The 27,902-nt window shown below is 27.0% G+C and overlaps 2 protein-coding genes across 2 annotated transcripts; one reads left to right on the top strand and one right to left on the bottom strand.

The window, feature by feature from the left end:
* Nucleotides 1-92: 92 nt before the first annotated feature.
* On the top strand, nucleotides 93-21,777 carry LOC123275279 (dynein regulatory complex subunit 7-like). Its single transcript, XM_044743294.1, has 11 exons — nucleotides 93-152; nucleotides 13,021-13,374; nucleotides 14,573-14,999; nucleotides 16,009-16,266; nucleotides 16,799-16,952; nucleotides 17,014-17,074; nucleotides 18,707-18,913; nucleotides 19,010-19,231; nucleotides 19,371-19,607; nucleotides 20,957-21,147; nucleotides 21,481-21,777. The coding sequence occupies exons 1-10, from the start codon at nucleotides 93-95 to the stop codon at nucleotides 21,137-21,139; spliced, it is 2,163 nt and encodes a 720-aa protein (XP_044599229.1). The 3' UTR covers nucleotides 21,140-21,147; nucleotides 21,481-21,777.
* LOC123275444 (FERM domain-containing protein 8) lies at nucleotides 21,162-27,888 on the bottom strand. The gene is made up of 6 exons (XM_044743583.1): nucleotides 27,404-27,888; nucleotides 25,175-25,624; nucleotides 23,210-23,664; nucleotides 22,943-23,101; nucleotides 21,548-21,716; nucleotides 21,162-21,399 (listed from the first exon to the last, which is right to left on the bottom strand). Exons 1-6 carry the CDS (start codon nucleotides 27,492-27,494, stop codon nucleotides 21,359-21,361), a joined length of 1,365 nt encoding a protein of 454 aa, XP_044599518.1. The 5' UTR covers nucleotides 27,495-27,888; the 3' UTR covers nucleotides 21,162-21,358.
* Between the last annotated feature and the right edge of the window lie 14 nt (nucleotides 27,889-27,902).

The raw sequence follows: 27,902 nt of genomic DNA on the forward strand, positions 1-27,902 counted from the left end.
TGTATATTATATATATAGAAAAAGATTTCTACTTGTACTCGAACTTATTCCCCATCCATGCTCTGCAGAGCAGAGCCAGCAGATCCAGCGCAATGACGGAAGGAGAACCGAAAGGGAGTGGATCTCGGGAGATCCGAATGGACGAGAAAGAGGTATAAAGAATATAAACGAGGAGATATGAATCCAGCTGAAAAAGCAGAATAGTCGTGCACATAAACAAAAACTCGGACTAGAGACCAAAAAACCAAAAGAACCGACGAAAACACACAGTAAAAACCCCAAAAAATAACTTATCTCTTATAGTCTCTCCGTTTATATACATATATATGAGAACCAGACTGAGAGCAACTGGGTTAAAACTTTTATCACTATAATAACAATGCTGATCATAATGATAATGATAATCAACCTGTTAACCCATTAAACGCTAAACGTTATTTATCTCTATAATAAACGACTCTCATCCCTTACTTTCTTAGTTTTTATTTCTTATTTCATTGAGCGACATGACTCAACTACTACTATTACTACTATTATTATCATTGTTGTTATTATTATACATCCATAGAAAATAAGACCGACGAGCAAAGAAAACAGCAAATAACTCCGACTCGGAAGTGAGTGAGAGTGCCGGAAATCTCGTAATACCCGGCTCAACAGAAAGAATTTTTCTCTTATTGCTTATATACATATTTATATTTTTTTTTTTAGTTTGAAATCTGGAGTATATGCACAGACAAAAAGGTTTTACTTAAACTAAGATATTTTTCGGAAAATTCAAGTTTTTTTGGAGCAAAAAAATATTTTTTAACTCAATAAAATTTTTGATTTTGAAAATGAAAAATTTTGGCAATTATTTACAAGTGAGGCCAACCATTTTTATTTTCATTTTTTTTTAATTTCTATTTGATTTTATCGATATATTTTTTTTTAAAATACATAAAAACAAATGATTAACACAATTTTAAAAAATTTTACCAAGTTTCAAAAAAATATACAAATTTTTTAAAAAATTGTAATATTCAACTTTTTTTTTTTAATTGTTCGTTTTTTTTATGTACTTTTAAAAAAAAAATAAAAACATCAAAAAAAGATTAAATAGAAATTTTATCCAAAAACATGAGAACCAAAATTTTTCCCAACTTGTAAAAAAAACTATCGAAATCTTTATTTTTTTCTTTCACAACATTTTTTTTAATAAATTAATTTTTTACCTAGATATGGCCAAAAATAAGACCCCACTTGTAAATAATTACCAAAATTTTTAATTTTGATGTAAGCTTCAACCGATAAAATTTTTTTTAATTTAAGAAAATTAATTCTTCAATAAAATTTTTTCTTTTTAAGTATAATTAATTTTTAAAAATCTTAATTTTTCGGTAAAAATTTCCAAAATATCCAATTTTTACAAAAAATGTCCCAAATATCATTAAATAAAAGTCCTTAAAGTTTAAAGTCTCATTGAAAACCAGTACAACTTGGTCGACGCTTCCGCGAGCGTGTTTTATCGTCTTGACTTATTTTTTCCGTGTCCGTCTCAGCAGTACATAAGATTAACATCCATACACAATTACACACACATCTTTCCTTGGATTTATACATTGTATATATATATATATATATATATATATATATATATATAATAATAGTTGACTCATATAAAGAGATATAAAGTATTAAGCTAGTACTCAGTAGTTAGTGTGTACCTAGAATACCAATACTAGTCATACTGCCAATATAAAGTCAAAGCAAATGTATGAGAAGTGAAGCAACATAACAAAACTCCTACTTGTACTTGTACTTCTATTCGCGGTGTCGGCGATACTCAGCACTTACGTCACTCGGACAAAGTTGACGCCAGCAGTAACACATATATATTAGTATATTAATATAACTAACATGTGAATGTGGCGGTATATAGAGTATGGAGTTAACTCTTCATGCTTTCTCTTGCCCACGTTCGTTCGCTCAAACTTTGTTTTTATTATAATTTTTTTTTTGTTTGCAAACTGAACGGTATACGCCGGTTCTCGTTCTTGCTTGCTGGGATATTATTGATGATACACCAAACTACGGAAATACTTAATTAGCCCGGGAATTTAAAAGGAATTTTATTTATTTACTTCTTAATCTTTAGTGTTTGCTGTAATTGACCAATTTATTAATATATCATTTTGTCGGAATGTTTAAGCTTTTCTTTTTTATTCTTTTTAGTCTATCAGCGCTTCCGTTTAAGCAATTCATTTTGATAATTAATTATTTCAGTCTTTTATAGATAACTATCTTATTGGAATCTTAAGAGTCAATCTGTAAGATTATTTTTTTTTTAATTCAAACTATTTTTAAATTAAAAAATACAATTTTTTTTTGTAAAAACAAGATACACTTTCTTATTTTACTAAAAGGTTCAAGTGAAGTAAAATTGTATAAAGGTGAACGAAAATAAAGAGAAGAAAATATTTTTTATTAAAAATTTTAAAGTGGTGTCCTATTTTATTTTAAAATCATTTCTTTTATTCTATAAATATTTTATTACTTCTTTATATAGTCAAATTAAATTTTTATTTAATAATAATTTTCAAAAATTGCTAAATAAATTATTAAAAAAAATAGCAAGCTTGCAGTCACTATGTGACTTGTGAACTATAAATAAATAAAATTTTGCTTTATGAAATTAATGACTTTTGTTGAATCGCACTGTACTTTCTTAAATATTGACTTTTTAAAAGATATAAGCTCATCCCGATGTTACAATCATCAAGAGCTTTCATTTTAGTACCCACATGCATTTTGATATATATTTCAAATATACATATATATAGTATATATAAATATATAAAATATATGAAAAATTGATGTGGGTACTCAAATGAAAAGTCTCAATGAGTGTAATATCGAGATGAGCTTAGATCTTCAAAAATATGATTAGTTGACAAGATAGTAAAGTCAGTTCCTTATTATTGACATTTTTAATTATATAAGCTCATCCTGATGTTACATTCAACAAGAGCTTTCATTTGACTACCCACATGCATTTTGATATATTTTTCATATATTTATATATATAAATATAAAATATATAAAAAATTGATGTGGGTACTCAAATGAAAGGTCTTGATGAGTGTAATATCAAAATGAGCTTATATCTTTAAAAATGTCAATATTTTACAAGATACAAGGTAATTTCTTAATTATGTATCTAAAAATAGAGCATTTTACAAAATTTTGCTGATTCTCTTAATAATATAGATCAATAATCTGAAAATAATTAAAATTTTAAATTATTCCTAACACATAAAATAATTTACTGTCTTGTCTAAAAAAAAAAAAAATAATTCATCTCCTTAATAATTAATGATCTTGATGAAAAAGCTCAGGACCAGTAAGCGAAGAAAAAGACAGTGTAAGTGGTCTCGCTGGAAACTTTTATAAGAACTGACGGTCAGGCAATCAAGAATAAAGTGGCAAATCGTCCGTTAAATGAAGACCGAGGGTTTAACGCTCGTTTTCCAAATGCCGGCGCACTATTATCCATACTATACAGACAAGAGCGAAGTACTGCGCCGCGTACAGAGTACCTATTAATTAGTGCGTACACTCACACAGAGTTACCTCCTCATGGAGGTCCAAAATCCAGCATGGACGGCTTAGCTGACATGAGAGAGATAGAAACGGATGATTAGATGAGTGGCGTCGCGACGCCGAGGGACGTCAGCCCAACTCCCTGGTATCCTATCCGGATTGCGATGGGTTTAATCGCGTTCCCTTGATGTACACACCAACACACATATATGTGACGCAAGTGTAGTGTATGGGTCGCGAGCCAAGAGACCGAGAGCTAGAGCTAGAACATCTCTGGCTTGAACGTCACCCTTCCTCCCCCTTCTATTCCTCCCGTTATCTTCTATCTCGTATCTTGTATCTGTCTGTATATCTGTATATCTATAGAATTGAGGGCATCTCTCTCCGTCTCTATCTTCGGGACGGGTGATGCCGATGCCCCAGTATTACTATAGTAATACGTATACACGTATGTAGTATTACGTGTATGTAACAACAGTGGTGGTGGTGATCGCGAACACGGGCGCGACTTGCTTATGTGGGTCCGAGCGGGTTATGTACGCCCGCGAGAAACACCTATGTGCCGTATCCCTTGTGTACATAGAGCGGATCTCGAGCTAGGGACTAGAGACTGCCAACTACTAACGACCGACCGGGTTCACCCACACTCACATTGCTACCTTATACCTTATAGCGTGTACCCTGTACCTTATACCTTATACCTTGGAGCATCTAGTTGTACTATCCCCGGTAATACCGGGTACTAGGTAACGTCGTGGACCTCGAATAGCGGTTCGCATATTCCGAGATGTTTCGTCCATGCTACTGTTGTACGCTCGAGCTTGTTACAGTCCACCGGGGTTTTGTTAGTTCCCTCCTTTTAACTATTATATTCCTCATGCATTACTTTACTTGTAAAGTGTCAATTAGACACATTTAATACATAACTAATATTTACTGCTAATAGGTTGGGAGAACTGCACTGTACAAGAAAAAAATTTAATTTATTTTATAAAAATTGATTGAAAAAATTTTTTTTTCAATTTTACATTGCATTTTTTTGTTAAAAATTTGATAGTTTTTTTTAACTTTCTGCTAAGAATAATTAAAATTTTTTTTTTACATTTTTTTGTTAATTAATCTTCTGTGGCTTGATTTAATTTTTTACCAATTTAAAATGTTAATTTTTTTTACAAGACAAATTTTAAAAAATTATAAAATATCAGCATAAAAAAAATGAATTATAATAAATAATTAATCAATAATAAATTTCTATTTGAAACAGTAAAGTGATTCTAGAAATTGATTTGATACTTATTGTTCGAATGTCGTAATTTAACAATTATATAGCACGATTTTAAACTGTGACAACAGCTATGTATGTCAAAAAAAAATTAAAATGCCTCGCCGGACTTCGAATTACTCTATACTATACAGTAAAAAATTTTGCGTCATCGCGTCAAAAAATTTTGTGTTAAAAATTTTTATGTTAAATATTTAACACTTTTTTGTGCTGGTTTAACAGAATAAATGTTGAATTTACACATAAAAGTGTTAAATATTTAACATAAAAATTTTTAACACTAAGTTTTTTGACGCAATAATGCAAAATTTTTTACTGTGGACTTGAAATATTAAAAATTTTCAAAAATCTGAACGCATTTTCCAATTAATTTTTTTTTGTGTAGCAATGTAGACTATTTAGCTTTGTTTACGATAATTATCTCGTCATTATAGCTTATTAGATGTTAGAAATACATAAATAATATCTTTTGCTATTAGTGTCGGTACGATTCTAGATTATAGTGCGCTCTCACTTTAAGAGTGAATATCTCATTAAATTCTGTAATTTTTAAAATATGTAAAGAATTTTTTTTTTTATATTAAAATTGAAGATATTTCACTTGTAAAAAAATTAAATTAATAAAAAAAGAAAAATTTTAATCAATACATATTTTAAATACGATTATTTTGAAAAATTTCATAGATCTCAAATCAACCAGAGAATTTTATTCAGCTAATAAATTTTTCTTAATTTAAGCAAATTTAACTTGATTCAAGATTTTTTTTTCTTAAATGAATTTAATATTTTTATGAGCACAAATTATTTAACAAATAGATCCATAAAATTATTTGAAGTGAATTTACGAGCCTTAAATTATAGCGCACTCACTTCAAGAGCAAGTATCTCGTTAAATGCAACGGAATAAAATTTTTTAAAGAGTCTTTCAATAAGGCCAATTCTAAAATTTTGACAAATAATTTAAAAAAATTACTAGTTTTTTTTATACTCCATTTATTGTAATGCGCACGCGCATTACAGGTATCAGTAATTTGACCACCGGTATGTTAATATAATTAGACCACGAGATTTTGAAGCCTCTAATCACTTGAAATCAATTATCGAATTAAAAGAATCAATTATTGAGTTTTTAATGTAATTTTTCACGAATTTAATTGTAAATTTTTCTTCCAATCGCTGTAAAATTTTGGTCAATTAATCAAAATAGCCAAAAGCTATAAATAAAAGACTGATATATATGATAGAGCCGGCTGATGCATTTTGCGTCCATGTATATGTATTTATAAGAATAAGAACAAAGTGGGAGAGGAACCACGACGATCGCCCTTGACTCCAAACCAGATACTTTTATCCGTGGCGAAATGCGCGAGTAGAGTCAACTCCCGAGGCGATGATTCGCGTGTTTTTGCTGGCCGCGCACGAGCGAGCGTTATCTCGTCGAGGCAAACGCACGCTCAAAGGATGAGATTCACGGCGAACGTGTGGTGAAGCGAAAGCTAAGACCCATGGACATTCGCTGATACTCATGCACGCCACACACCCGAGATTGTATTATATGGACACTGATTGTCAGCAGTGTAGTCAAGTGTATATATATATGTAAGAAAAAAATAAAAGATACCAAAAGAATAAAGACAGAACGGAGACTAAGACCGAGTCGAAGACTACGCATTTTTGCGCCGCGTGATATCGATAAAGATTAAGTCTTGCTGTGTCCAATCGCTCGTCTTTCACATCCAGCTTTACATACATATTTAAAATCTCTTTTTATCTATATATATATATATATATACGTATACTTGTTATATATTGATATATATGAGTAGAAAGATAGGATAGGAAATGGTGAGTAAAGTGCGATTCCAGCTTGTTATTGTTGTTGCAGACACGTTTTTCTAAGATTACCCGAAAAGATAAACGCGCTCTCAGTTCTGAGCTTTCATTTCATTATTTTGGGTGATAATAACAAGAAAATTTAATTTTTTATGAAAATTTTGGTTTTTTTTAAAGAAGTTTTATTGGAAAAAAAAAAATTAAAAAACAATATTGATGATAATTAAATAAAGAGGCATTTAATTTAAAATTAACAAAAATCGAATTTTTTTAACATGAAGAACTCCAAAATTTTTATCGAAAATATTTCAAGCTTTTTAAGCTCAATTTTATAGAAATTTTTTTTATTGATCTCTAAATTAAATCTTTTAAATAAAAAAGAAATAACTTTTTTATCGGATATAATATTAGCTTTCATTTCATTATTTTGGGTAATAATAACAAAAAAATTTAATTTTTTATGTAATTTTGTTGATGTTTTTTTAAGAAAAGAAATTTTATTGGAAAAAAATAGGAAGAAATATTGATGATAATTAAATTAAGAGGCATTTGATTTAAAATTAATAAAAATCGAATTTTTTTAGCATGAAAAACTCCAAAATTTTTATCAAAAATTTTTTAAGCTTCTTAAGCTCAATTTTATAAAAATTTTTTTTATTAAACTCTAAATTAAATCTTTTAAAAAAAAAAGAAATCATTTTCTTTTTCGGATATAATATTAGCTTTTATTTCATTATTATGGGTAATAATAACAAAAATAATTTAATTTTTTATGTTATTATTGATTTTTTTTTTAGGAAAGAGTAGTTTTATTAAAAAAAAATTATTAGGAAAAAATGGAAGGCTTAAAATTAACAAAAATCGAGTGGGAAATTCTCGGAATTTAATTTTCAAGTAATAATACTTTTTTATTACTAAATAGTGTGGATATTTTTTTATCGATCTTTAAATTAAATTTTTTAAATAAAAAACAAATAATTTTTTAATTGGATAATTATAATATTACCTTTTTCATTAATTTTAAGATTACTAATTTAATAATTGTTCATTTTTTCTGATAATTTTTATAAGATAAACTAAATTAGCTTGTATTTATTGAATATATGTAAGCGGTCATTTTACAAATTTTATATAATCCGACAATACTAACTCCCGAACCCTGATCATTGTTTTTTAAAGAGCAAATTTTAAAGCCCAGAGTCAACAGCTTAAAAGATTTTCTTTGTCACTACCCTTCGGTTTCACCCCTTCAATTATACCGAAATCTCTCTCTGACTTGAAACCTATTATTTAATCTCTGATATTTAATGCAATTGAATAAGCAATTTCGAAAGCGCATAATTTTAAATACAAATTTGATATCTGCTATAATTAATTCGATTAGTTTATTACAGGAATAAAAAAATAGTAACAATAAACTACACTGATAGAAGGATTTGTTTATAGTTAAAAATATTTGTTAATATTTAACAAATCATTTATTAGAGACCACTTTTTAGTCCTTAACAAATATTTCTTAGTATTTAAAAAGATTTATTAATATTTAATAAATGAATATCTGATTTATTAAATACAAACAAATCATTTTAAATACTAAGAAATATTTGTTTGATACTAAAAAATGGTCTCTAATAAATAATTTGTTAACTATTAACAAATATTTTTTTAATACAAATAAATCCTTCTATCAGTGTACTATAACAATTATCGTATTTACACCCTCACTCGCTTTCAACATTTTTAACAACCAGGTAATAAAAGGCTTTTATGATTATGACACTCAACTCTAGTTAGTTTTCACTTAACTCATTACACGTGTAAATACTTTGTAGAGTTAATAAATAAATAAACTAAAGTACATTAAATAATAGAGATATAACTCCCTAAGGACTCATTTTCAAGCTTATATCTGCGTCCTTGATAAAAACATAATTTTCGGTTTAATCATAGCAAAAAATACTTTTTTAACTCTTATAATTTTAATTTTTCATTCCAGATCAATCTATTTCAATTAATCATTAATTAAGGACCTAATTTACTTATAAATTAATTTTTTTACTATAATTGATTTTAATATCAATAATCAATTTTTTAATTTTACTTTTATTATTATATTTTAATTCCATAATTTAAAAAAATTTTTAATTCTAACAAATTAACAAGATTAAATTTCATTTTTAAGGCAAAAGACCCAGTTATTGACACGCAATTTTATCCTAATTAAATTTTTATTTAAGGTTCTAAAAAAATTAATTATCTTAAAATTTATAATTCAAAAATTACATTTATTAATTTATTAAAGTTGATTTAATTTTTTTTTAATTAAAATAAAATTCCATGTCTCAATAACTAGGCTAGTGTCAATAACTGGGTCTTTTACATTTGTACAATAAAAATAAACCTAAAAAAAATTTTGACATAAATTATTTATTAAATAAATTTTCTGAAAATATTTTCTTAGTACAATAATAGAAGGATTTGTTTATAGTTAAAAATATTTGTTAATATTTAACAAATCATTTCCACTTTTTAGTCCTTAACAAATATTTTTCAGTATTTAAAAACATTTATTAATATTTAATAAATATCAGATTTATTAAATACTAAGAAATTTTTGTTTAATATTAAAAAGTGGTCTCTAATAAATGGTTTGTTAACTATTAAAAAATATTTTTTAATGAAAATAAATCCTTCTGTCAGTGTACTAAGAAAATACTTTCAGAAATTTTATTTAATAAATAATTTATATGTAAAAATTTTTTTTAGTTTTATTTTTATTGTAAATAAGGTAGAAGACCCAGTTATTGACACTGGCCTAATTATTGAGACTTGCAATTTTTTTTTAATTAAAAACAAATTTAAATCAACTTTGACTAATTAATAAATATAATTTTTGAATTATAAATTTTAAAATAATTGGTTTTTTTTAGAAAATTTTATTTATTTAATTATAATAAAATTTCAAGTGTCAATAATTGGGTCTTTTGCCTTAGAAATTAAATTTAATCTAATTATTTTGTTAGAAGTAAAAAAAAATTTTTTTGTAAAATTATGGAAATAAAATATACTCATAAAAGTAAAATTTAGAAATTGATTATTGATATTAAAATCAATTATAGTAAAAAAATAAATTCCGTTATAAACGTTACATTTTATTTTACAACCTTTTAGAAAAAATCAAAGAATAAATTATTTTAATAAACTAAATTAAAATGTAAATAAATAAATTAACTAATTAATGAATAAAAATAATAGAAAACAGATACTAATAAATAAGAGAATAATATGGTGTTATTCGCGAATGTTGAGCACCACTGAGCGCAGCTGCCGCGGCGGCAGTATCTCCGCGTTGTCTGCTCCCTCATACCACCCTCGCCGCCTTGTGTCCCACGTGGGCGACGGTCGAAGGGGTCGCTCACGGAATGAGGGTGACGCGGGAATATAGGATAGAGGATAGAGGATAGAGGATAGAGGATAGAGGACGCATATATGTACATACTATATATATATAGTGTATAGTGGGTAACGTTACGCGAGAAACTAACACGAGCTTTGTTGAGACAAGAGAGAGTATAGTACATACATGTATGTATTGTACGTGTAAATGTATATGGAACAAGAGCAGCAAGCCGTAGGAGAATAGTATAGGGCCCGAGGGGTAAATAGGGGTCGGCAGCACCTTACACACGCCACCCACTGGCCATCTTCTAGTTCCTCCCTCTGCACTTTACTCCTACACACACCAACTACTGTCCTTTATCCTGAAAACTGCTGGTACGTGTTTTCTCACGAGGAAAGACGGAGATAAAAATAAAAGAAAAAATAAAAATAGAGGAGTTGAGTTGAGTCGTATAAAAGAAGAAAGAAGAAAAGAAGAAAAGTAAGGAAAAAAAATATAAAAACGACGTGCTCGTTCCAAGATTCCGGAGGGTGGAATAGAACCTCGACGCCACTTGGACGTCATCTTCTCTCTGGCTGGCCGCGTTACGGAAAATAGCGACGCGTCCCTTAGTTTTTCACGAGAAAAATAAGAAAAAAATACGGTTGATCCTGACAAAAAGTCGCGTAATGATTAAAAAAATATTTAAAAAAATATCTGAGCTGATATGTTTATGCACTAAAAAAAAATTCTTGACTGAGGCTAAATTTTCTTTACTCAAGAAAATATTAAAGAAAATTGAAAATTTCTTGAATTAAGTCAAAGTTTCTTGAGAAAATTTCTTTTTGCTCCAAAATAAATTTTGTCTTCCTTAATATTTTCTTCGTGCAAGAAGTTTTTTTTTCTGGGTGGTTATGATTATAATTGTAAGTATAATTACACTTTTAGTGAAAAAGAAAAAAAAAATAAAAATATTTAAATGATATTTGCAAATGAGACGAAATTCTCACGTACTGCCCGTTAATTTCGCCCGCAGGATCCGGCCATAAATGGTAAACTAGAGAAAAGGGAGGACGATGATAATTACGAGAGTAAACACGGAAATATGTATTAATATATCTATATAGAAGTTGAGAAATAAATATGGTTGTTTTGTTATGGATTATGAGTTTAAAAGTTCGAGCGTAGGTCAAGATTGTGCTTACGTATCTTCAGTCCACGTGGGCACGTGGCCGCATTTGCGAATATAAGTTTCTACCACCAACAACCACCGCTCAGTATTTACTGATTATTCTTGTTATTATTTTCTGTCGAGGATCGTAGATGTATATATGAGGCTTTTATGAAGCGAGCTCATTAATCTTCTTTATCTGCTGCTTATTTCTTCTTTGTAATTTTGGTCTTGACTTGTTGTTTGTCGGTAGTAGTGGATAGAATTGTACCGACAGGGATTGTCGACTGCTAACACTGTAGGAAAATTGTCCTAAGGTCGATATCTTCTTGCTAATTTTTTTTTAAATTAAAAATTAAAATTTTTTAGATCAGATTGTTGTTTTTTGGAATAAATGACTCAAATTGTTTATTTATGAAGTTATTTATTTGGTTTTTAATTGTTAAAGCTTCTTAAATTTTTTAACCTTCAGAAAAAAATTTATAAGTTGATAATTATACAAATTAACATTAATTATAGAATTGGAAATTTTTATTTTTACATTTTAAAATACTTTAATCTATTAAAATAATGTTTCGAATTTTTTTACTAATAGCACATTTTCTGATTCGAAATTTTTTATAATTTTTAGATAATAATAATCCAAATAAATTGTATTTTAGTAAGTAGAATAAAAATATCATATATATTATAGATATTGAATTGATTTTTAAATAAAAAATAAATTAATAGACTTTTTTATTTTTAAATAAAGGAATTTCTTAAATGGAGCCCGACAATTTGCTTATTAGAGCGTCTTTATTTTTTTCAAGAAAATTAAAAATTCTAGAGTAAAAAAAAATTTTTTCTAGAAAGTTTTTTCTTCTCAATCGTTTGTTTTTTATCTATAAAATGAAGAAAAAAATATTAGAAATTGTTAAATTTATATGAACAGAATTTATTAACGATTTTTAATATTTTTTTCAACATAAAAAAACTTTAAAACTAATAAAAAAATTTATTTTTATAAATTTTTACATATTATTATCCTAAATAAGCTCTTAAATAAAAAACTTTAAAAAAAAATTTCAATTAAGGTAAAAGACCCAGTTATTGACACTGGCCTAATTATTGACACTTATAATTTTATTTTAATTAAAAAAAAAAAAAAACAAACCAACTCTAATAAATTAATAAATATAATTTTTGAATAATAAACTTTAACAGCCGAGACCAGTGATTGCAGTTTCAATCGGCTTAGCGAAGCGAATGGAAATTTTGAAAAAACGTTTTTAGAGATAATAGATAATTTAATAAACTATTTCACCACAAAGCGTTTTTTTTTTCAAAAATTTCATTCGTTTCGTGAAACCAATCGAAACTGCAATTGCTCTGCTGTTGGGAGTGCAACAGAGATAGTTCCGTTGAACTCCGTGAGAGCAAACCGAGAAAAAGATGGTCTCGCCTGTTAAGATAATTCGTTTTTTGAGAACATTTTATTTTCTTAATTAGAATAAAATTGCAAGTTTCAAATAACTAGGCCGGCGTCAGTAACTGGGTCTTTTACCTTATTTCTTCCAAAAAAAATCAAATGACCCTTAAACAAAATAATTACCTTATTATTAATATTGTCAATATTAATAAACTCCAAAAAAATTTCCAAAATTAAAAATTAAAGACTATAAAATACTAGTTTTTTTTTTTTACAAATTTAACAAATATTTTTTGTTTAACAGTTTTAAAATTTCAATATTTCTAATAAATTATTATGATTACCTTATTATTTAATTCCAGCCCGAAGTTATTCGCTCACCAAGCTGGGTATTGACCAACCAACGAGGAAATAGTTTTGAATATTCAATTTTTCTGACGAGCCTGCTGTTGGGCCAGGGCTACAATGCTTACGTCGCGAGTGGATATGCGTCGAGGGAGCAAACAACGTACGACATGTCTGGAAATCCTTGCCCGTACATGCCAGAACCTGCGAAAATATCTCCAGAATCTAAGACATCAAGTGTGTCGAAATATCAACTGAAACCGCCGGCGCAATTCCAGAGTAAATTGCTCCTAGAAATCGAGGCGGCCCGGCTGAAAAAGTTGGAGCAAGAGGAGCAGGACAAACAATTCGAGCAGCGGAAGTTAATTATGGTAAGGTAAAAGCCCCAATATATGATCATGTACCAGTACATGATCACTCCATGTATTTGTATATCTATATTCACAAATATACACGAAAAATTAATTATACTACCTACTATACAAAAATAGTAACTACTACTATCTAAAACGGTAATAAAATTAATTAGTAACAAAATAATAGGTGGTATCATTGACAATTGTAATAGTTACTATTAATAATGCTAACGATTACTATCGAAAATAATAATTGTAATTATTATAAATTATAACTGTTACAATCGAAGATGGTAACTGTAACCATCTCAGATTGTAAAAATTCTAAAAGAAAAAATAATAATAATTTACTTAATTAAATCCTTTATTTACATCTACATTTTAATTAATGTATATTTTTTTTTTAAATATTAAAATATTTTAAATTCCCTTCAAAAAATTTTTTTTTAAATTTGATTTTTTGAAGATTAAAATTTTTTTTTTTTAATTAAAAATTTTTTTTTAATTTGAATTTTATTGAAAATTTTGATTTTTTTGGAAATTTCAAATTTTTTTTGAAAAATTTAGCGTTGAAACTTGTTTTAGACAAATAAAAATTTAAATATAATTCCAATCCGAATTTAATCCCGATTTTTTATGCACTACAGCTGCTTTTAGTTTATTCAGAAATACATCCACGGTAACGCAGATTCTTAATTTTTCAAATATTTTTTACTAGTTTAGATAGTAGTTATTATTATTACTGATGGTAACTACAACCATCAGGTTATATTAGGAATGGCGATTTTGATAATAGTAGTAACTAATTAAAATAATAACAGTCATTATTACTGATTACCATCATAATAGTATTAGTTACCATCAGGATGGTAAATACTACAATTCAGATGGTTTACTTGATTATTTAAATAATATTTACTACTATCGAATTCAGTTAATAGATTTTAACATAACTAAATAATAAACTCTAACGTAAAATTTTCTCCGTGTAGGTATACAAATACATGGAGTGATCATATACTGGTACATGATCATATATTGGGGCTTTTACCTTACCGTTAATATATTTTTCCATTAATAAGTTTTATTGTTAAATAAATTTCTTATTACTTATTTCTTCTTTGTTCAGCAAAAGTTAATTGTTCACTATCATTATCATCAGTACCGTTATTTCCAGTAAGTGCTTGAATTAACAGTAATTTTTGTTCTTTAGGAACGGGAACGCCTTCCAGCGGATGAATTCTGGGGGCAGAGGGTGCATGCGTGGGTAGTAATACTGCCCGACAATCAAACAGGTGGTGCTCGTCATCAGGAAGTACTCGAGCCCTTTTTTATAGAACCCTCGTCTGGGCAGCATTACTCACTCGACAATCACCAGACGAATCTTTTGTACCATGGGATCGAGAGCCTCTGGAACGATCGGAACTACTGGGTCAATATGCAGACCTGCGAGAAGGCCTGCGAGGAAATCGACTGGAACTTGGCTGATAATTCGCTCTGGCTCAGTTTGTTGCCAAGCGAAACTATCAAGGAGTTGGAGATGGAGATGGTTAAGCCAGATGAGGACTTTAATGGACATGTGGATAAACATTTGGATATGCCTACTTCTTATGTTGAGCAAATAGACATTCAATCGCTTGGTAAGTACTCTAAATATTGTTTTTATTTTAAATTGTCGATTTTATTAGTCATCTAGTATAGAGCCAGGATTTTTGGATTAATTTATAAATAATAATTTATTATTTTAAATTTTTTAAATTACGGCGAAAATATTGGTCGTATAAAAAATCAATTAAATAAAAGTTGTTCGAAATTTTATGAAAAAAATGTCTTAAAATTTTTTCTTAGGACCAATAAAAAAGCCGCAATTTCAAAATTAATATTTTTACTAGCAACCTTGCAGTCACTATGTGACTGCCGTGACTTGTGAACTATCAATAAATAAAATTCTGCTTTATTAAATAATGACTTTTGTTAAATTGCACTGTATTTTCTTAAATATTAATGTTTTTAAAGATATAAGCTCATCTTGATGTTAAACTCATCAAGAGCTTTCATTTTAGTACCCACATGCATTTTTGATATATTTTTCATATATACATATATATATATATATATATATATATATATATATATATATATATATATATATATATATATATATATATATATTTAATGTATAAATATATGAAAAATTGATGTGGGTACTCAAACGAAAGGTCTTGATGAGTGTAACATCGGGATGAGCTTATATCTTTAAAAATGTCAATAATTAAGAGCTTACTTTGCTATCTTGTCAACTAATGATATTTTTGAAGATATAAGCTCATCTTGATGTTAGACTCATCAAGACCTTTTATTTGAGTACCCACATCAATTTTTCATATATTTATATATATTATATATATGTATATATGAAAAATATATCAAAATGCATGTGGGTACTCAAATGGAAGCTCTTGATGAGTGTAATATCGGGATGAGCTTATATCTTTAAAAATATCCATAGTTCACAAGATACAAGGTCATTTCTTAATTATGTAAATAAATATTCAAGCCATTCATTTTTAAATTAAGGGAATAATCGTGGCTTAAGTTATAACTCATCATTTGGTGATACTAAAATAAATATTTATTCTTATTTTTTAGATTATGAGAGGCGTTTTCCGAACGGAAGAAAGACAATGATGTTCAAGAAGACAAAGGTTGAGCTCTTTGCTCCCTATGTACAAATGGACGGGCTTATTGAAAAGATAACGGTACACGAAGATTACGAATGTGAAAAGGCCACGCATGTGTACGAAAAATATTCAAATCGAGGCGATAAACTTTTTCAGTCGACTTTTTTTGTTGGAGAGGGTATTAGAGTTGATTTGTACAAACGTGGACGCTCTGATGCTGTCAAAGGTATTTTTATGATTATTAAAATTTTTATTTATAAATTTATAATTTTTTTATTAAAATTTATACCGAATATAATTGAAAACTTGTATATATAAATTAAAATAATTGATTAGTTTGGAGTAAAGTTAGAGAAATTTAAAAAATTCATACTTTTTAACAGAAAGTTGCTTTTAAATTTAAAAAACTAAAAATATTAATTCAATTAAAGTTTCTGTCATATAAAATAATATTATAATTTTTATTTATACAGTAAACTTCAAACAAAGTTATAAAGTTGTATTTTTTTTCATTTCATGAATGAATAACGGAAGAATAGAGATATATAAAAAATAACTTCCTTGAAAGTTTGCTGTCCGGTATTTCCACTTAAATTTCGAGCCTTTGAGTTTTTAAAAATTAAAACTCTTTTATCACTTTGTTTTACAAAACTTTAAGAGTCTTTTCATTATTTTTTTATGATCCTGTTATGTTATATTATATTAAATATAATATTGTAACGTTGTAAATAAAAATAAAAATAAAAATATACTTCCAGAGCATCATTATTCAATTGACGGTGATTCAGTAACTGATGAAAGAACCCTAGAATTTTACGACGTAGTCCGGAGTGATGGTTTATCAAAAATTCAAGTACATCCTCATTATCTCACTCAGCATTACGTCGGCCGAAAGGACCTTCTCTACTATCGGTAAGTCAATTAATTTTTTACTAAAAATAAACTTTTAATTACTCTTGAATAAATTTTTCAGCAACGTCGAATTTTCACTGAAAAAAACTACTAATCAAAACACTTATCATCGTGAAGTTTCGGTAATAAAAAAAATATAGAATAAAATAAACAAATAATTAATAGATCTTAGATTTTTGCTGAAATTATTGGATAAAAAAAGTTTAAAAGTTTTGAAACAAAAATTGTAGAAAATTCAATTTAAAAAAAAAAATGTCTTATGATTTTTATACGACCAATATTTTCACTGTAATTTTAAAATTAAGATCTATAATGACTCATTTTTTTGCTAATTCCAAAAATATTAATTTTGAAATTGCGACTTTTTTATTGGTCCTAAGAAAAAAATAGCAACCTTGTAGTCACTATGTGACTGCTGTGACTTGTAAACTATAAATAAACAAAAATTATGCTTCATTAAATACTGACTTTTGTTAAATTGCACTGTATTTTCTTAAATATTGACATTTTTCAAGATATAAGCTCATCCCGATGTTACACTCATCAAGAGCTTTCATTTGAGTACCCACATCAATTTTTCATATATATATATATATATATATATTAGGGTATGCCAAAATATAACTCCCGTGGAGAACCTTTTAAAATTGGAATTTTTAATTCCGCTTTTAACAGGGGCTGCGTTTGGGCATTTCCTGATATATTTTGGTGGGAGACAATGTATTTGATTTTCATAGAAAATTTTAACAGAAGCTTAGTTTAGGTATTTCCGGTGAAAATTCAAAATTTGGCCGGAAGTGCCCAATTAAATCTCCTGTTAAAAATCCTATAAATAATCAAATGAATTCTCTCAACCCGAAATATCTCAGGAAATGCCTAAACACAGCTGCTGTTAAAAGTGGAACTCAAAATTCCAATTTTAAAAGGTTCTCCACGGAAGTTACATTTTGGCACACCCTAATATATATATATATATATATATATATATATGAAAAATATATCAAAATGCATGTGGGTACTCAAATGAAAGCTATCGATAAGTGTAATGTCGGGGTGAGCTTATATCTTCAAAAATGTCATTAGTTGACGAGATAGCAAAGTCAGTTCTTAATTATTGACATTTTTAAAGATATAAGCTCATTCCGATGTTACAATCATCAAGAGCTTTCATTTGAGTACCCACATGCATTTTTATATATTTTTCACATATACATATATATAATATATATAAATAGATGAAAAATTGATGTGGGTACTCAAATGAAAGGTCTCAATGAGTGTAACATCGGGATGAGCTAATATCTTTAAAAATGACAATAATTCACCAGATACAAGGTCATTTCTTAATTATTGACTTTTTTTAAGATATAAGCTCACCCTGATGTTACACTCATCAAAAGCTTTCAATTGAGTATCCACATGAATTTTGATATATTTTTCATATATACATATATATAATATATATAAATATATATGAAAAATTGATGTGGGTACTCAAATGAAAGCTCTTGAAAAGTGTAATGTCAGGATGAGTTTATATCTTTAAAAATATCAATAGTTTACGAGAAACAAGGTTATTTCTTTGTTGTGTATCTAGAGATTTATAAAATTCAATTTTGAACCTTTATTTAAACAATTTTTTTATACTTCAATATTTTCGCCGTAATTTAAAAAATTTCCCATTAATTATTAGTTAATATTTTATAATTAAAGTAAAAATCCTAGCCGTAATAATAAAAAAAAGTAATTTTCAGAAAATAACTGAAAAATTTAACAGAAATGATAAATTACCCGCGACTAAAGACATCGCGGTGCGTGAATTTTGCATAAAAGACAACAAAATAGAATTAAAGTACCATTACAAGGAAGACGATGTCACCAGAGCAACGCGAACCTTTATAAAACCCTCGGATCGTGGAGATCGGTTGGTATTTAACCCAGAGATGACTTACGGATACAATGTAACACTTCTTTTATTTACATTTTATTATATTTATTTATTTAAAAATATTATACATATCATATGACTGATGATTAAAAATATCAATATATTACAGCCAGATCCACTAGCTCCGTTGGAGAAGTCGTTGGATTTATTTTATTTACTTGAGACTCAATTGAAAGAAGAAGAGCAGTCGGTTGTTTACGTTCATGAGGCCGAGCGATTGATTAACACCTTTTTGAAGCTCCGTAAGAGCGAGCAGGGCATTCCAAAATTAACCGTGTCGCAGTTTGATCGCCATAGAAATGACGAGGCTAAAGCTGCGATGTTTGCTCACGTAATTTTATTTTATTGAACTCTACTCTATTAATTAATTAATAGAGTAGGTTGTAAAAAAATTTTTAGCCACTCTATTGATTAATTAATTGAATTGAATTGAATTGAATTAAATTAAATAACACTCGAACAATTTATAGGAAGAAACGCTGCGCGAACAATCTGAGCGGCAAATTGAAGAGGAGATTGATTATTTACAACCTTATTTAGCACGTCTTGGTAATCCCGATAAATTAAATAAGAATCAAGCGTTTCAAGTACAACAAGAGTGCCTCAATGATTTTAAAGAAACTCTAGTGAACCGCGCTAATAGAATTTGGCGTAAATTACAAGTAATCCGACTCAACTTTGAAGAATTACAACGTCAATTAGCTCAAGTAATCCATTTAATCTCACTCTTTTACTTACTTAGTTTTTTTTTCTTAATTTTTATTTTAAACTTTTGAAAAAATATTTTTTTATTCGCGAATTTATTGATGAATTTATTAATGGTAATTATTTACAAGTGGGGTCAAACTATGTCAATTTTTTTTTTTTAATATATCAAAAACATCAAAAAAAGATAAAATAGAAATTTTTTCCAATTTTTAAAGGAAAAAAAAAAAAAACATCAAAATCTTCAATTTTACGGTAAATATTTACAAGTGGGGTCAAATATTTTAATTTTTAATTTTTCGATTTTATTGATGTTTTTTTTTTATTTGAAAAAAAAGTTTTTGTGAAAAATACATAAAAAAATGGACAATTTAAAGAAAAAATTAATTATCACAACTTTAACAGATTTTACAAATTATCAAAAAAATTTGTAAATTTTTTAGAAAATTGGGATATTTTTTTTTTAATTGTTCGTTTTTTTATGTACTTTTCAAAAAAAAATTTATCAAAAAAAGATAAAATAGAAATTTTATCCAAAAACATGAAAGCCAAAATTTTTTCCAATTTTTCAAGGTAAAAATCTATTGAAATCTTTAATTTTTCGGTAAATATTTACAAGTGGGGTCAACTATTTTAATTATCAACTTCTTGAATGAAATTTTTATTTGGTTTTATTAAATTATTTTTTTTAAATACATAAAAATGAACAATTAAAAAAAAATAGTTTACTATCACAATTTTAACAAAGTTTCAAAAAAATTTATAAATTTTTTAGAAAATTATGATATTCAACTTTTTTTTTTTTTAAATTGTTCGTTTTTTTATGTAATTTTCAAAAAAAATATATCAAAAAAAGATAAAATAGAAATTTTAGCCAAAAACATGAAAGCCAAAATTTTTTCCAACTTTTAGAGGCAAAAAAAGCTATCGAAATCTTTATTTTTTCGTTAAATATTTACAACTGGGGTCAACCATTATAATTTTCAATATTTTGAACAAAATTTTTATTTTAACAAATTTTCTAAAAAATTTATAAATTATTTAGAAAATAGTAATATTGAACTTTTTTTGTTTTTAATTGTTCGTTTTTTTACGTACTTTTCAAAAAAAAATATCAAAAAAAGATAAAATAGAAATTTTATCCAAAAACATGAGGGCCAAAATTTTTTCCAACTTTTGAAAGCAAAAAAATTATCGAAATCTTTATTTTTTTCTTTCACGACATTTTTTATCATAAATACTCCGTAAAAATAAGCAGAATAAAAAATAATTTTAAATGTTTATTTTTTCAACTAATTATAGCCCAAAATATTGTTTAACCCACTTGTAAATAATTACAATATAATTTCAGGCTGACGATTTAACCAAAGAAGAAATAGACAGTCTCACCGAGCGAGCGACTGAGGCTAATTTTGAAATGCACACACTTGACGTGAGATTAAAAAGACACGTCGAATTGTCTTCAACGCGGTATCAATCGATGCTCAGCAAACTTAATTCACATCCGCGACTTTCTTCTCTTTCAGAACAATAATAATAACGGTAAATAGTAATATAATTGATGATAATTCGTTTTGTTTTGTTTTGTCTTTTTTATCCAAAATATTATTGAATTAACAATTAATTTGTTGCGGTTTTTTTTTTATTTCGATGAAAATACATCCTCGCGGAAAGTCTTTTTTATCAATATCACGATTATTCTATACTTAATTTTGGTCATGAACACGTGTGCACGAGAAATAAGGGTGTAATATCATTGAAAAGACCACGAACCCATTTGTCCAATGCAACGACCTATAATTATATTTTATTATTATTTTTCATATAATTAATAATTACAATAAAATAATTATAACGGGTTATTTTTCTTTTCAGCAAAGAAAAAAGCCTCAAGAATTATAATTATTATTTAATACTACTTGTATTGAAATAAATAATTTACCTTGATCGTCAAATGTCGCTAGAGTAAATTTACTGAGTTTATTTGTAAAACTACCGGTGTTTGTTATCACAGAACCTTCTGTACGATTTTGATTGGCAGAGTCGACATTATCGTCCGTCAAACGACTGTCTTCGGCGAATACTGATATCAAAGTATCCATCATTATTGCCTAAAAAGATAACAATCATTTAATAAATAATTCTCTAATTATAAAAAATTTTTTTTTTAATCAAAATGAATTTTTTACAGCCAAAATTAAATGATTTTTTTAACATAGTTAATTTTAAATCATACTGTGAATTAATTAAAATTAAATTGCTGTGAGCATAATCCTGACAAGCTTAAAATTAAATCTGAAAATGACATGAATGCATCATTTCAAAATGTCAGTGACAGACTACTCGTCAAAATAATTACTAAAATTTAAATTATAATTAAAATCTATATTACTAAGAACTGACCTTGTATCTTGTGAACCATTGACATTTTTAAAGATATAAGCTCATTTCGATGTTACACTCTTCAAGACCTTTCATTTGAGTACCCACATCAATTTTTCATATATTTTATATATTTATATATATTATAAATATGTATACATGAAAAATATATAAAAATTGCATGTGGGTGCTCAAATAAAAGCTCTTGATGAGTGTAACATCGGGATGAGCTTATATCTTTAAAAACGTCCATAGTTAAAAAAGTACAGTGCAATTTAACGTAATTAAGAAATGACCTTGTAACTTGTGACATATTGACATTTTTAAAGATATAAGCTCACTCCGACATTACACTCATCGAGACCTTTCATTTGAGTACCTACATCAATTTTTCATATATTTTATATATTTATATATATTATATATATATTTATATATGAAAAATACATCAAAATTGCATGTGGGTACTTAAATGAAAGCTCTTGATGAGTGTAACATCGGGATGAGCTTATATCTTTAAAAACATCAATATTTAAGAAAATACAGTGGAATTTAACGTAATTAAGAAATGACCTTAGAGTCTAGAAATATTGACATTTTTAAAGATATAGTCACTCCGACATTACACTCATCGAGACCTTCTTCATTTGAGTACCTACATCATTTTTTCTCATATATTTATATATATTATATATATTTATACATGAAAAATATATCAAAATTGCATGTGGGTTCTTAAATGAAAGCTCTTGATGAGTGTAACATCGGGATGAGCTTATATCTTTAAAAACATCAATATTTAAGAAAATACAGTGGAATTTTACCATTGCTAGTTTACCATTAAGAATTTTCTCAAAAAATATTTTAAATTCCAACGAAAAAGCTTTACAATAATAAACCTTAAATCTAAAATTTATTTACAAACAAAATAATCCTTTATAGTACTAGTACTCACTTGTCGAGAAAATACTTGTAATATTTTATACACCCGTGTGCCGTTTTCCCTAACCGGAAACTGGAGAAATAAACAAGGCAAACAGTCTGGATTATTTTCGTCCGACGGCTTAGCCATTTCCCAACTCAGCTCCGAGTATTTCAAGCCCAGCAACAAGCTCTAAAAAATCAAGTAAATTAATTAATAAATCAATATTTAAATTAATTAATTAATCAATTAATTAATTAATTAATTTCAGGTGACAGAGGGCATTTAAAATAAACTCACACATTGCGAGTCATCAACGATGTAGACTCCGGAGGTATTGATAGCAACCAGAACAGGCTGGTCCCGGTTGGTGATCCAGGAAGCGAGCCCACGAACTGGTCGCTCAATTTGACCGTGAAAAAAGGAAGCTCCGTAGCTGGGCAATCCCCAGCAAAACTCCAAGTATTTTCTCACAAGCTTGCGGGAGTTCGGGTTAGTCCCCGAGTGGTTGGGTATCCGCTTGTACTGCTCGAGCAGCCTGGCCTCTGGCGCGCCTTTTCCACCGACTAGACCCAGACCGAACCCCAGCCCGAACAATACACTAGGTGATGTATAGTGATGCGGTAAAAACTTGGCTCTGTGCTTCCTGAAGTACGCTAATGTATGCGTTTGTGCATTGTAGGGTCCAAGCTCTATTCTCGCTTGCAGAGCCCCCAGGCTTGCGTACCTCGCCTGGCCTTCGCATGGATACCTTCCTAAAAATAACCCACACCAACTAATTTAATACTCAATCGATTACACGTGCATTATGGTTACTCAATTATTAATTTAAATTCCCAACTACCGGGTAAGTTCTATAAAGTTTTTTTTTAACATTGAGTTTCAATTTTAGGGTATTATAAATTTATAAGAATCTATATTATTAAAAGAATAGGAAGAATTTTGTATCCAGGATAGTTAAATGATAAAATCGGTTTTTTTAGTGAAATTTAGTGTCATTGCAAGGTTTTGATAATTTATTATGATAAGTATTTAGGCTGCATTCAAAAATACTCTATCTCTAGATACATAATTAAGAAATGACCTTGTATCTCGTGAATTATTGACATTTTTTAAGATATAAGCTCACAAAGATATTACACTCATCAAGACCTTTCATTTGAGTACCCACATCAATTTTTCATATATTTATATATATATTATATATATGTATATATGAAAAATATATCAAAATGCATATGGGTACTTAAATGAAAGCTCTTGATAAGTGTAACATCGAGATGAGCTTACATCTTAAAAAATGTCAATAATTAAGAACTATGACTTTGCTATCTCGTCAACTAATGACTTGTTTTAAGATATAAGCCCATCTTGATATTACACTCATCGAGACCTTTTCTTTGAGTACCCACATGCATTTTGATATATTTTTCATATATACATATATATACATATATATAAATATATAAAATATATGAAAAATTGATGTGGGTACTCAAAGGAAAGGTCTCAATGAGTGTAATGTCGGGATGAGCTTATATCTTAAAAAATGTCAATAATTAAGAACTGACTTTGCTATCTTGTCAACTAATGATATTTTTGAAGATATAAGCTCATTTCGATATTACCCTCATCGAGACCTTTCATTCGAATACCCACATCAATTTTTCATATATTTTATATATTTATATATATATATATTAGATATATGAAAAATATATAAAAAATGCATGTGGGTACTCAAATGAAAACTCTTGATGAGTGTAACATCGGGATGAGCTTATATCTTAAAAAATGTAAATAATTAAGAACTGACTTTATTATCTTGTGAACTATTGACATTTTTAAGGATATAAGCTCATCTCGATGTTACACTCATCAAGACCTTTCATTCGAATACCCACATCAATTTTTCATATATTTTATATATTTATATATATTATATATATAAATATATGAAAAATATATAAAAAATGCATGTGGGTACTCAAATGAAAGCTCTTAATGAGTGTAACATCGGGATGAGCTTAAATCTTTAAAAACGTCACTATTTAAGAAAGTACAGTGCAATTTAACAAAAGTCATTATTCACTAAAGCAAAAATTTAATTTTTTTATATTTTACAAGTCACGGCAGTCACATAGTGACTGCAAGGCTGCTAGTTAATTATTATTGACATTATAATTAATTATTAAATTTATAATAATAATAATTAAATTTCAATTGAAGATTATAATAATAATAATTATTATTATTTTAATTTACCTTCTTGAACATTATGCCTCGCTTCAGCGTACAGCAGCTCCACAACTTTGGGCTCCTTGATCTGCTCTTCGTCTTTCTTCGACAGAAAAACGTTCCTTCGGACGTAGAGCAGCGGTTCCTCCTCGGAGCGCCCTCTCCTGGAACCGTACTTGCTGAGGAGCTTGTTCCACCTGCCAGCAAGTTCCACAGGCCGATGACTCGGTCTTAGCTGGAGTTCCAGCTCGGAAGAACACATCCACAACGCGAACACCGGCTGGCCCGTTGCCGAGGGGGCTCGTGATAACCCCAGCTCGGCCTCCGTTTGCACTATTGACAGAATATGTTGGGCTGATATACTTCTCTCGACCTCCATCGTCAGCAGGACTCCTGACATCAGATACACCGCTATGCGAATTTTTTTCTGTGCAATGCTCTGATGATTTATCGCTTCTAATTTGGATGATTGCAATTCTGAAATTTAGTTGGTGAGTTATTTTTATTTATAGTCTTCTCAAGCTATAAATCTTCTTAGCTATCTTCTTAGCTACTGTTTTATTTCAGATAAATAATTATATAATTAAATATAACGTGTGATTTAAATAGAAGATATATAATGTTTATTTTTAATTATTTCTAGAAGAAAATTTTTTTTTTTCATTTTATTGGAATTAAAATTGAAGAGAAGAATAAGGGTATATTTTTTACAATATAAAAATCAGCTGATATTTTTTAGAATTTTTATATCAAATTAATTATAGTAGAAAATATTATTAAAAATTTGAAAATTTTTTTCTTATTTAATTATAAAAATTTAAAATTGATATTTTTTTAATTCTTATAAATAATTACTTATATTATAAACCAAAAATTTTTTAATTTCTTCTATTTGATAATTAACAAAAATTAAAGATTAAATTTTTTAACATTGACAGAACAATTTTAGTAGAAAAAAATAAACAGAAAAATTTTTTTATTTCTTCTATTTAATAATTCAAAAAATTATAAACCAAATTTTTTAAAATTGACAGAAAAATTTTAGTAGAAAAAAATAAATACAAAAATTTTTTTATTTCTTCTATTTAACAATTCAAAAAATTAAAGATTAATTTTTTTTAAATTGACAGAAAAATTTTAGAAAAAAAAAATAAACAGAAAAATTTTTTCATTTTTTCTACTTAATAATTCAAAAAATTAAATTTTTTTAAATTGACAGAAAAATTTTAGTAGAAAAAAAATAAACATAAAAATTTTTTAATTTCTTCCATTTAATAATTTACAAATTCAAAGATTAAATTGACAGAAAAATTTTAGTAGAAAAAAATAAACACAAAAATTTTTTTATTTCTTCTATTTAATAATTCAAAAAATTATAAACTAAATTTTTTAAAATTGACAGAAAAATTTTAGCAGAAAAATTTAAACACAAAAATTTTTTTATTTCTTCTATTTAATAATTCAAAAAATTATAAACCAAATTTTTTAAAATTGACAGAAAAATTTTAGTAGAAAAAAATAAATACAAAAATTTTTTTATTTCTTCTATTTAACAATTCAAAAAATTAAAGATTAATTTTTTTTAAATTGACAGAAAAATTTTAGAAAAAAAAATAAACAGAAAAATTTTTTCATTTTTTCTACTTAATAATTCAAAAATTAAATTTTTTAAATTGACAAAAATTTTAGTAGAAAAAAATAAACACAAAAATTTTTTAATTTCTTCCATTTAATAATTTACAAATTCAAAGATTAAATTGACAAAAATTTTAGTAGAAAAAAATAAACACAAAAATTTTTTTATTTCTTCTATTTAATAATTCAAAAAATTATAAACCAAATTTTTTAAAATTGACAGAAAAATTTTAGTAGAAAAAAATAAATACAAAAATTTTTTTATTTTTTCTCTTTAACAATTCAAAAAATTAAAGATTAATTTTTTTTTAATTGACAGAAAAATTTTAGAAAAAAAAAATAAACAGAAAAATTTTTTCATTTTTTCTATTTAATAATTCAAAAAATTAAATTTTTTTAAATTGACAGAAAAATTTTAGTAGAAAAAAAATAAACATAAAAAGTTTTTAATTTTTTCCATTTCATAATTTACAAATTCAAAGATTAAATTGACAGAAAAATTTTAGTAGAAAAAAATAAAAATTTTTTAATAAAAAATAAAATTATTCAGCTACTATTTTCTGTATCATAAATTATTATTGCAATAAAAACTAAAAATAAAAAAAATTAATAAATACTTACGAGGCAATACATAACAATCTTTTTTATACCCATTTTGAAAACGACGAACAGGCTGTTGCCTCCTCATCGCACAGTCTTCTTGTTGATCCATATTTTATAAATTTAATAATTAAATACACATACTACTTAACCAAATTAATTATTGACAAAATAATTTATTTCTTCTCAATTTATTAAATATCGATAACTAAAAAAATTTATTTATTTATTTATCAGTCACCTAATTTACTTTACAAAATTTAAATTTCCCCTAGCAATATTTTTGTGTGATATTGAGTGACTCCAATAATTTATATGTCTCCTCATTATCTTGGCAACTGTGCAATTAACGTAAATTAATTTCATCTTTTGTTTACACCACATGATTTCTTCGCGACTTTTATTTTTATCGTATAAAACATTTGACTTGATTTTCAACCGTGAGATTTTTATAAATATTTTATTTATATAAATATTTTATTGAAACACATTGAGCTTTGTTGTTGTTATTGAATAATAT

The sequence above is a fragment of the Cotesia glomerata genome, linkage group LG1 (assembly GCF_020080835.1).
Source record: "Cotesia glomerata isolate CgM1 linkage group LG1, MPM_Cglom_v2.3, whole genome shotgun sequence".
NCBI classification, from domain to species: domain Eukaryota; kingdom Metazoa; phylum Arthropoda; class Insecta; order Hymenoptera; family Braconidae; genus Cotesia; species Cotesia glomerata.

Excerpts from the sequence above, each read along its gene's own strand:
- LOC123275279 (XM_044743294.1), top strand. The coding sequence starts at position 93 with ATGACGGAAGGAGAACCGAAAGGGAGTGGATCTCGGGAGATCCGAATG. Across the intron at positions 13,375-14,572 it reads AGCAGCGGAAGTTAATTATG|GAACGGGAACGCCTTCCAGC; the intron begins GTAAGGTAAAAG and ends TTTGTTCTTTAG. Across the intron at positions 19,608-20,956 it reads TACAACGTCAATTAGCTCAA|GCTGACGATTTAACCAAAGA; the intron begins GTAATCCATTTA and ends ATATAATTTCAG.
- LOC123275444 (XM_044743583.1), bottom strand. The coding sequence starts at position 27,494 with ATGGATCAACAAGAAGACTGTGCGATGAGGAGGCAACAGCCTGTTCGT. Across the intron at positions 25,625-27,403 it reads AGATTGTTATGTATTGCCTC|AATTGCAATCATCCAAATTA; the intron begins GTAAGTATTTAT and ends ACTAAATTTCAG. Across the intron at positions 23,102-23,209 it reads TCGTTGATGACTCGCAATGT|AGCTTGTTGCTGGGCTTGAA; the intron begins GTGAGTTTATTT and ends TTGATTTTTTAG.